Source organism: Palaemon carinicauda, chromosome 15, assembly GCF_036898095.1.
Source record: "Palaemon carinicauda isolate YSFRI2023 chromosome 15, ASM3689809v2, whole genome shotgun sequence".
Classification (NCBI taxonomy): domain Eukaryota; kingdom Metazoa; phylum Arthropoda; class Malacostraca; order Decapoda; family Palaemonidae; genus Palaemon; species Palaemon carinicauda.
This window is the reverse complement of record NC_090739.1, coordinates 136009465-136021619: the sequence shown is the minus strand read 5'-3', so window position 1 is coordinate 136021619 and position 12155 is coordinate 136009465. Positions and strand designations below refer to the sequence as shown.

Below are 12155 nucleotides of genomic sequence, written 5' to 3'. Positions count from 1 at the left end.
AATTTTTTTTTAAATGCCCCCTTCCCTGGCCTCCTAAAGAGGGGCCCTCCAAAACAGGGTTGGAAAATAAAAGTATAAAAGTAAGGGCCTATACATTTAAAATTACCATTTTACTTTCAATGTAGCCTATCACCCTTCTTTCTCTCTCTCTCTCTCTCTCTCTCTCTCTCTCTCTCTCTCTCTCTCTCTCTCTCTCTCTCTCTCTCTCCTCCAACTTGAGGTTTGTTTGGCCTTTTCGGAAATCATACATACCGAAAAAAATCACCTAACTAAAGTGTGAGTTGAATTTCACTTAATCTTGCAACAATAGGATCGAAGTTTTGGAGAAAATTAATGCACTTTCAACTATGTAATTTACTGTGCAAAATCTATAATCATCTGTTATGGCACAATTTGCACAGTAAATTACATAGTTGAAAGTGCATTAATTTTCTCCAAAACTTCGGTCCTATTGTTGCAAGATTAAGTGAAATTCAACTCACACTTTAGTTAGGTGATCTTTTTCGGTATGTATGATTTCCAAAAAGGCCAAACAAACCTCAAGTTGGGAGGAGAGAGAGAGAGAGAGAGAGAGAGAGAGAGAGAGAGAGAGAGAGAGAGAGAGAGAGAGAGAGAAGGGCGATAGGCTACATTGAAAATAAAATGGTAATTTTAAATGTATAGGCCCTTACTTTTATACTTTTATTTTCCAACCCTGTTTTGGAGGGCCCCTCTTTAGGAGGCCAGGGAAGGGGGCATTTAAAAAAAAAAGAATTCCCCGTCGCCGCCCCCCCCTAAGCTAAGCCACTGCCCTCTTGGAAATCTTAAACTAATGAAAACTCGCTTAGGGCTCGGCCAGACCAAACGCGATGAGCGGCGAGGTTAGCGGCATGACTCGGCGGCAAACCAGCGACCAAATGTTGGGTGGCCACACCAGAACCGCCACACCTCTCTTCCCTCCTCACTCCCAGCTGAGTTCCTCGTAAACATGACAATGGTGTTTGAGTAGGAAATTACTTCCGATTGAAAATCGTTATTTTAATCTGAACTATAAATTACACAAGAGTCTGGATTCACGATTTTAATAAACAGAGAAGGGAAAATAAGTTAATTTTGAAATTAATGTTGCCAGTCTCGTTCGTACGGCGACAGATTTAATGAATATCTGCATATTTCACAAGTCTTTTGATTCTTTGATGGCAACATCCTTCCTGGATTCAGGCTCAAAGAACAAACGTCGAACTGTAGACAACTTCAATCTCTCTCTTACCAGGTATTATAATTGCTTCAAATATGATAAAGTTCACGAAAAATCATTGTCCCTCTCATTCCAGAATTAACTAGCATTTGCAAAAGATATCTATACATATATATATATGTATATATATATATATATATATATATATATATATATATATATATATATATATATATATATATATGTATATATATATATATATATATATATATATATATATATATATATATATATATATATATGTATATATATATATATATATACACACATAAATGTATATATATATATATATATATATATATATACTATATATATATATATATATATATATATATATATATATATATATATATATATAACTGAATGGTGATTAAATAGGTTGCAAAGCACAAAAAGGCATAGGCCTACCCACTATTTTATTACCATCCATTTGCAGTTGATTGCCATAACTTCCATTTATTTAATTTATTTTTGCTCTCCGAAACACCTCCCAATAAATTGTTGATTAGTAATGGCTGGAAACGAACAATTGAACGCGTACCCCTTCAGGAACTGATGAAAAATGGCGTAATCTTGGGTGAAGACGCTCGAGCCGCCGCGATTTTTTAAAACATGAAACATAGTCTGGCGGTAACTGCAGCGGCTTGAGGCTTCCCGCGCCTCCTATCTGGCCACCTACATAAGATACTTAAGGTTTCAATTTTCCGTGGGAACCTCTTGCCGCTAACCTCGCCGCTAGCCGCGCTTGGTCTGGCCGGGCCCTTAATGCTTCGGCCACACCGGACATGGTGAGCGTCGAGGTAGAGGCATGATTTGTGTGGCAGCCGCGACAAATTGTTGCAGTCGAAGATTACCTTCCTCGCAAACATGACACGATGGTGTTTGAGTAGGAAATTACTTCTGATTGAAAATCTTTGTATTAAGGGGACCGTCGGCCATGGGATTTTGACATAACAACTTTCAGAAATCGAAAATCGTTTTATTGCTTCTATGTATGCATAAACATATCGTACATGCTCCCCAGAAGTTTCAGCCAATTATTTTTACAAATAACGAAGATATAGCGGTCTTTAAATGATGACGTCATCCATACTGTGTCGTCTGCATGACTGAGTTTGACAAAATCGTCTTTGTGTGTTATTTTTGCATACCTATAGCGATTTTTCACTTATGTTTCGATCTATCGTACGTGTGGCAGAAATGGAAGGCATTGGTAGAGCGTAGTAGAACGAAATCTAATCCTAAGAGAACAGAAGCCAGAGTTTCCAAACACTTACAGAAGTTATAATGCATGCGTTTGTTTACTTGAAGTTCGTATGTAGATTGTTTTCACAACGTCCTCGGGAACTTTATAGCAAGGCCAATGTTACCCAAGGTCATAAAAAGAACAAATAGTCAATCATTTTTTCAAACAATGAAGATATAGCGGTCTTTATATAATGACGTCATCCTTACTGCGTCATCTACCTGACTTAGTTTGACAGAATCGTAGTTTTCTCTCTCTCTCTCTCTCTCTCTCTCTCTCTCTCTCTCTCTCTCTCTCTCTCTCTCTCTCTCTCTCTCTCTCGAATTATCTAAAACTGCCATTTTTACAAAAACTATAATTCTCTCTCTCTCTCTCTCTCTCTCTCTCTCTCTCTCTCTCTCTCTCTCTCTCTCTCTCTCTCTTTCTTGAAGTTCGTATGTAGATTGTGCTTTCATAACATCCTCGGGAACTTTATAGCAATGCCAATGTTACCTAAGGTCATAAAAAGAACAAATAGTCTATCAATTTTCCAAACAATGATGATATAGCGGTCTTTAAATTATGATGTCATCCTTACTATCAGCTGCATGATTGAGTTTGACAGAATCGTAGTTATGTTTATTCTTGCATCTCTCTCTCTCTCTCTCTCTCTCTCTCTCTCTCTCTCTCTCTCTCTCTCTCTCTCTCTCTCTCTCTCTCTCGAATTATTTAAAACTGCTATTTATACAAATTCTATAATACCAATGTTCAACTCTCTTAGAATCAAATAATGGTTGAGCTCTCTCTCTCTCTCTCTCTCTCTCTCTCTCTCTCTCTCTCTCTCTCTCTCTCTCTCTCTCTCAATTTGAACTGCCATCAACAGTATATCCTCTCTCTCTCTCTCTCTCTCTCTCTCTCTCTCTCTCTCTCTCTCTCTCTCTCTCTCTCTCTCTCTCTCTCTCTCTCTTACTCTTATGTTTCGATATATCGTACTTCTGGCAGAAATGAAAGGCATTGTAATTTGGTAGAGGGTAGCTAAATGAAAACTACCAGCTACAAGAACATCAACAAAGTTTCCAAAGACATATAGAAATTATAATGCATGTGTTTATTTACTTGAAGTTCGTTTGTAGATTGTGCTTTCACAACGTCTTCTGGAACTTTATAGCAATGCCAATGTTACATAAGGTGATAGAAAGGACAAAAAGTAAGTGGAGAATGAGAAAAAAGAACCAAGAAAGAAGGAAACATGAATAAGAGTACAAAGCTGAAACCTGCTAACTACAACACTGGCAAAAATGAGAGATTGCTGGCAACTGGTAACATAGGAATAGTAAACTGAGGGTTCAAATACCTCGTTAGGGTGCATTTATGTAAAAATAAACAATAAAAGTTATCATAATAATATTATCTTGATTTCTTTAAGAAAAGAAGTGAAAATTTGTTGCAAGTCTTTGGGAACTCATAACTCAAAAACATACTTATTCACACTTAGGTACATTTTTCTCACTTATTTGTTGTTCGGTATTAGAGAGAAAGATATCATTGAAAAGAAGAATAAAAATCCCACAATTCTGTCATACAAAATTTTGATTTTCTTTTTATATTTTTTTTCACGATTATTTTCCGTCTAGACGAGGAAAAAAAAAATTCATAAAAAAAAAACAGAAAGGAAAATCAAAATTCTGTCTGACAGAATTATTCGGTTGATAGAGTAGTTTTTATGGTATAAGTTTCAATACAATTTGTATTATAATAGTGGGGAAAAATGTACCTAAATTTTTTTTTAATCATGATTTTTGCTAATAAATCCAAAAGTTTTTGATCAAATGACTTGAAATTTTATATATGATGAAGGTATTATATATGTCTAAAACATTTATAGAAATGGTGTAATTTGGATCATTAGAAAAAAAAATGGCTGACATGGCGAACGGTCCCCTTAAACTAAACAATTGATTATACTGTACTAAAGTTTTGGATTCACTAGTTTAATAAACAGACAAGGGGAAATAAGTTAATTTTACACTTTACATTGCCAGTCTCATTTGTACAACAACAAATTTTATGAATATCTGTGTATGACACAAGTCTTTTGATTCTTTGTCAGCAACAGCCTACTTGGATTCAGGCTCACAAAACAAACGTCGAACTATAGACAACCTCAATCTCTCTCTTACCAGCCGATATAATTGCTTTTAATATGATAAAGTTCACGAAAAATCATTGTCCCTTTTTATAACAGCTGGTAAGAGAGAGATTGAGTTTGTCTATAGTTCGACGTTTGTTTTGTGAGCCTGAATCCAAGTAGGCTTTTGCTGATATGTATGAGAGGGCAGAAGCAAATATTAAGAGCAGTATAGGCCTAACAGAGAGTTCCCAGTAAATGTGGGACTACATCAGGGGTCTGCATTGAGCCCTTACCTATTTGATCTGGTCATGGATGTAGTAACACGAGGTATTAGAGATCAGACTCCTTGGTGTATGTTTTTTGCTGATGATATTATACTGTGTAGCACAAGGCGAGAGGTAGTAGAAGAGAAACTGGAGGAATGGAGAAGAGAAATGGAAAATAGAGGATTAAAGATCAGCAGGAAAAAGACAGAATATTTGAGATTGAAAAATGGGGAGAATGGGGAAGTTAGTTTACAAGGAGAGAGATTGAAAATAGTTGAAAATTTCAAGTATCTAGGATCAACAGTTGCAGACGATGGTGATATGGCGGCAGAAATAAACCACAGAATATAAGCAGGATGGAAGAATGGAAAAAAGTGCGTGGAGTACTATGCGACAGGAAAATAGGGGTTAAGTTGAAAGGTAAAGTACACAGGACAGTTGTGAGACCGGCAATGATGTATGGAGCAGAGACGTGGGCAATAAAGAAGACAGAAGAGAAGAAACTGGATGTGGCAGAGATGAGAATGTTGAGATGGATGTGTGGGGTGACAAGAAGAGATAAGATACGGAATGAGGTAACTAGGGGTACCACAGGAATTAGAAAACTATCAGATAAGATCCAAGAAAGTAGACTGAGGTGGCATGGTCATGTCATGAGAGGATATGAACAGTATATTGGGAGGAGAATGATGGAAATGGAGGTACAGGGAACGAGAAGGAGAGGGAGACCAAAGCAAAGGTGGATGGACTGTATCAAGGATGACTTTCGATCAAAGGGATTAAGTGGTGATGAAGTGTGGGACAGAGGTAGATAGAGAACGCTGGCCAGAAACATCGACCCCACATAAAGGTGGGAAAGGATGCAGACAAAGAAGAAGAAGAAGAAGATGATTATAGATTTTGATCAGTTAATCATTCTACTCGTGAACCTTGTATGTTATTGCATTGAAGTGTTTGTGAAAAGTCAGTCCATCAGTCCATCAATCAATCAATCAATCAATCAATCAGTCAATTAATCAGTCAGTCAGTTAGTCTGTCAGTCAATTTTGATAATTCGCTTATATGTAGTTTACAGTCACTTACGCAGAGGAATAAAATTTTAATGTTAAAAAATACAATATTAAACTTCCGTGAACAAACCAATTCTTTTGAGTGCCGATCTTTCTTCTGAGACTTTGAAAAGAAAATGTCTTGATCATAGTCTCTAAATAGTTAAACCAATCCACTCAGTCATTTCCTGCCTTTAATGGCTGACATGAAAGATTTCCTCTAAGATTAGATGGGAATTCTGGAGCAAAGTAAGTTGGGTACCAAGAAGATATCAATGTAAATCACAGTGTTGCCTGTCTTTAATACAAAGATATGCTCTTTGGAATGGTCCCTTACCTTAAAATGCCACTGTAAATATAAAGATATGCTCTTTGGAAAGGTCCCTTACTTTAAAATACCACTATAAATATGAAGATACAGTATGCTCTCTGGAAAGGTGCCTTACCTTAAAACACCACTGTAAATACAAAGATATGCTCTTTGGAAAGGTCCCTTACCTTAAAACACCGCTGTAAATACATAGATATGCTCTTTGATAAGGTCCATTACCTTAAAACGCTGCTGTAAATACAAAGACATGCTCTTTAGAAAGGTTCCTTACCTTAAAACGCCACTGTAAATACAAAGATATGCTCTTGGGAAAGGTCCCTTACCTTAAAACACCACTGTAAATACAAAGATATGCTCTTGGGAAAGGTCTCCTACCTTAAAACGCTGTTGTAAATACAAAAATATGCTCTTTGGAAAGGTCCCTTACCTTAAAACACCACTGTAGACAGCAGCCACAAAGAACCCAGACAGCCCCGAGTACTTCGAGAGCCTGTCGGTGACCAGGTAAGGCAAAATCATATCGGGTTTCTCGATTTTCCCGGAGATGAAGGGGTCGCAGTTGATGTAGGTGGAGTACGCGACGAGGCCGGATAAGTAGAAGACTGTGAGCAAAAGGAAGAAGCCCACTGGAAACAGCATGCAAAGCCTGAAACATTAAAGTGAGATTTTAAAAAGAGGGAAGTACTATACAAAAGGTCCTCAACTTACAAGTTTAATTGGTTCCAAGAAGCTGTTTAAGTCCATTTTTGTTAAATTTTGATGTAGGATAGGCGTAACCTGAATCCAATCTCTATTATTTCCAGCTACAAAAGTCACCAAATAGTTAGGTTTCATATGAAATCGATATCAGGTTATTACAAATGTTATTTTGCTTACTATATTAAATATAGCATTGTTTTATTACAAATTTTTTTCATCTTATCTTTGTTATTTTCAGTTGTATTTTTGTTTGTACAGTATCTCCAAATGTTTGTAAGGTGAAGACCTTCTTCCTTGATATAGCTCAGCGTTCTCTGAAGGATGTAACCGATTCATTTTCTAGCTAAGCTAGGGGAACACTTTTAAGGATATCAAGAGGGAAATTATAGATTTTGGCCATGCCAGTGTGGCACTCATGTCTAAAGTGTATACAAAAATCGGACATCAAGGGTTCTTACATCAAGGCTTTCTGTGTAGAGTAGTATATAGTTGTTTACTAATTTGCTGTTTCAGTGTTAGCTCCACGTTTATCAATGAGGTATATTTTAAAGTCCTTGTTTCAGGCTGTTAAGGAAAAGGATCTAATTGTTCCTTATAGGTAATACAGCACGGATACAGCTAGATTGTGTAAATATGTGAAACAGTAATGAGACGACATGATAGATGCTAAATACAAGTCCACATAATATGGTGGTTACAGACACTATGAGCGACCTACGTTTTTGCAATATCCAAAGTCTTCAGAGAACAGAATCTTTGGAACTGCGATTGGTTGAGAGCTAACATGCTCATGATGACGTAGATGCCGAAGACATTGGTTGACCAAAATGTGTGTCGAACGAAGGGGCTCGTGTCAAGACTGCAAAGAAAAAGAAATAAATGGTAAGATTTTAAGATTTTGGGGAAAAAAAGAGAAACAAATGTCAAAAGTTTATCAATGGTCATAAATGAGCAGAAAAGATATGAGTCAGGTATATTGCACACGCATTTGATGATTTAGAGACCTACTGGAGTATATTATCTTGTTCTCACAAGACTTCCAGAGAGCTTACTTAAGGAATTCTATTTAAAAGTTTATCAAAGGTCATAAATGACTAGCAGGCAAGAGTCAGGTCATTGCACAGGAGTACAATGCACCAGAGACCTACTGGACAATATCACCTTGGTTTTCACAAGACTTCCAGAGCTTACTTAAGGAATTCCAATCAGAAGTTTAGCAAAGGTTATAAATGAGTAGCAGGCAAAAGTCAGGTCATTGCACACACGTACAATACACCAGAGACCTACTGGAGTATATCACCTTGGTTCTCATAAGACTCCCAGAGAGCTTACTTAAGGAATTCTATCCTGCCTCCCTCTCGGGCCAAGTCGATGACGCGTTCAATACCTCCGATTTGGCTGCAACACATAACCGTCACCAGAAGAACTCCTCCAAACATGATGATCGTTTGAACGACGTCGGTGTAGACGACTGCGCGTGCACCACCCTGATAAGGAGATAAGAAGGAATAATTGAATAGATAAGTAACAAAATGGACAATGAAGGCCTGAAAACGAAGCAAGAAATAGAAAAAAATAATAAATCAGGAGTATTAACTAATGAATAATGTATATCTTACTAGGGTCACAAAGTAAGAGGTTTCGAGAATATTTTGTTCGGAGCAAAACAACAATTTGCAATGTAAGCATTATATATATATATATATATATATATATATATATATATATATATATATATATATATATATATATATATATATGTATATATATATATATATATATACATACATATATATATATATATATATATATATATATATATATATATATATATATATATATATATATATATAGGCACAGCAGACGAAGAGAGACCCCCACTTCGTTTATATTCCTCCACATTACATAGATGTCGTGATTTGGCTTGTCATGCTGGACATCAACATTGGACCCTTTCCTAATTCTTCCAGTATGTTTCTTGAGGAACGAATCAAGTCTACAAATCATGACATACATATACATACATATATATATATATATATATATATATATATATATATATATATATATATATATATATATATATATATATATAGACAAGGAGACATACATATGATGACCGCATCTCTCACCTATGGATCCTGGCTCACTCTGCCAAATAAGTTTGTGGGCACTCTCCCAATTAAATAGATAGGTGCTAAGCATCTAGGCTTATACTTAGTATTGTAATTGAACCTTTCCCGTCACTATAAACTGCCTTAATTAAAATCTCAAGTTGTAATTTTATCCCATTTTACCTTGAACTCGGTTATCAATTTTGGCAACCTAGTGTGGTATGTGTAAACACCCAAGGCCAACTAGTAGTAGTAATAGTAGTAATAGTAGTAGTATAAGCCAAGGTCAACTAGTAGTAGTGTTATAAGCCAAGGCCTACTACTACTAGTAGTAGTAGTAGTAGTAATAGTAGTAGTAGTAGTAATAGTAGTAATAGTAGTAGTAGTAGTAGTAGTTCTGCAATACTGGGCCAATCCACGGCAAAAGTGGAGCAAGTTCCTGGCACTTCGGCTACGACCGTTGGTCTAAGAGCACCCGTCCAGAGCAAATGAGCATGCTATGTTAGCTGGTTAGCAGTGACTAAAGATAATAAACAAACTTGACAAGCCTAGGAATGCCCAAAGTGTTAAAAGGAATCCTCATCACTTACTATGGTGATGTAAAAGGTAAAGATGGATCCCATTGATATGACCGACGTCCAGGTAGGGAGTCCCGTTACAGAACTGAGAGTCATGGAAGGGACGTAGAGGCACACCCCCATGTAGAAGAAGGAAGAGACGAGTTGGCAAACCGTGGCTAGTTTCCTCAGCTTGGCGGAATTGAAGCGGAGCTCAATGTACTGTAATTAATGGCAACTGTCACATTTTGTGACATCAATGGCAAGTTCCTGAAGGTAGAAAGACTTCCTTATCTCTTGATTTATCATATTCTCCCCTCCATTCTTCTTCTACAAACCTTGATTGTCTTGGACTAACCTGATTTGACCTACTGTTTAGTGTCAAACAATTTCTACAAAATCTTATTTCACGTCCATGCATTTAGGGTACACTTTTTTTCTACTCCAGGAAAAACAACAAACATTATATATATATATATATATATATATATATATATATATATATATATATATATATATATATATAAGCCGGAAATACCTCTTAATATAGAATACTCTCTGCCTCGGGATCATAGACCCAGGGGGAGATTAACTTTATGATATTAGCTTCTGGTTGGCCATGGATTCGATCACGATCCAAAGACTCTGAGGTTCCAGTAACTTGCCACTGGCCTGGTGGTAAGTCACTGGAGCCTCAGTTTCTTTGGACAGAGATCGAATCCACGCCCAACCAGACGCTATGATCATAAAGTTAATTCCCCCTTGGGGTCTCTGATCCCTAGACACAGAGAATCTAATATTAAGAGGTATTTGTGGTTTAAATGAAAATATCTATAAACACGTTTAAATTTGAAAAATTATCATGTATAAACAGGTGTGTTTACATCAGCCAATATTGTGGATTTCTTTTACCTCATTCATGGAAACTATATGAAGTGGGTAGAGGATTGGAAGGAAGATATTCCTGACGATAAGGATTCCAAAGATATTTCCAACCATACTCATGCAGAGCTGCGTTCCGTAGAAGTACATTTCAGTCGCATTCCCTACCAAAGAAAATGCGTTGGTTTGAATTCATTGTTAAATACGGGTTTATATATATATATATATATATATATATATATATATATATATATATATATATATATATATATATATATATATATATATATATATATATATATATATATATATATATATATATATATATATATATATATATATATATATATATATATATATATATATATATATATAAAGCTGCCTTAGAAGGACGTCCATCAGGACGACATGGCTATCTCACCCAAAAATAGATTTTTCCTAGGTCAAACTCCGTTATATATACTGTATATATATATATATATATATATATATATATATATATATATATATATATATATATATATATATATATATATATATATATATATATATATATATATATATATATATATATATATATATGAGAGAGAGAAACAGTAACAAACCCTTTTTCCTCAGGAAAAGCTGATATACTTTACATAACTGACGAAATCAATATTCTCTCTAGTTTTAATTTTCTCGATATGCAGACTCCAAATATGGGGAAATCATAACATAACTAGCTTCAGATATCTTTAAGTTTTCCACCATCGAAATTTCATAAAAGCTCAATCCTTTTTCTGTTTGTAAGCACACAAGAATGAGCGTCCAACACTTGAAATTTTTTTTTTTTATAGTTTCTGTAGTAAGTTGCAAAACTTGGCGAGCCAGAATCGAAACGATTGCGTTCTTTTGGCTGAGTTTGGTATAATCAATAGTTTAAAAGTTTTTGTTTTGTTCTTTGATAAACAATTTCATGCATACATATGTTTCTTCTAGCTTAATAAGTGATATTTTATGGCAATTTATGTATTCTCCATCAAGTCGGATAAAATCTACCGTTATTAAAACTGCCTTAAAGAGTTTATTCAAAATAAGTTCGCATAGAACGATCCTTACAAATACGTACCGAGTAGAGCTATGGCAGAAACGACCCCACCGAGAAGGGAAAAAAATACCGCCAGGGGCGACAGATCCTTGCTGCCCAGGAGATACTCCAAGGTGGAAGTGTTGCCCCTCGTCTTGAAGGCGCTGTAGACACCTATGCCAAGGGACAGCACCAGCAGGAGGAAGAAGATGGCGTCGTCTGCCACGGTGAAGTTCCCGCCGAGAAGCATCCTCAGGAGTTTTTATCTCTGAAGAAAGGAGAAAAGGTTTTAAATAATAATAATAATAATAATAATAATAATAATAATAATAATAATAATTATTATTATTATTATTATTATTATTATTATCATTATTAATACTTGCTAAGATACAACTCTAATTGGAAAAGCAGGATGCTATAAGCCCAGGGGCCCCAACAGTGAAAATAGCAAAGGGAGGAAAGGAAACAAGGAAAAATAAAATATTCTAAGAACAGGAACAACACTAAAATAAATACTTCCGATATCATCATTATTATTATTATTATTATTATTATTATTATTATTATTATTATTATTATTATTATTATTAAAACC

The 12155-nt window shown here is 35.5% G+C and overlaps 1 protein-coding gene across 1 annotated transcript in view; it reads right to left on the bottom strand.

Moving 5' to 3' along the window:
- The window catches only part of LOC137654782 (sodium-coupled monocarboxylate transporter 1-like), a 93432-nt gene that overhangs the window by 74686 nt on the left and 6591 nt on the right, over positions 1-12155 (bottom strand). The window contains exons 2-7 of the mRNA XM_068388732.1: positions 11600-11825; positions 10522-10655; positions 9643-9831; positions 8271-8425; positions 7657-7797; positions 6667-6885 (exon numbers count right to left, since the gene is read on the bottom strand). Coding sequence (XP_068244833.1) covers positions 6667-6885; positions 7657-7797; positions 8271-8425; positions 9643-9831; positions 10522-10655; positions 11600-11807 — 1046 coding nt within the window. The 5' untranslated portion in view covers positions 11808-11825. The remainder of the gene's footprint in view (positions 1-6666; positions 6886-7656; positions 7798-8270; positions 8426-9642; positions 9832-10521; positions 10656-11599; positions 11826-12155) is intronic.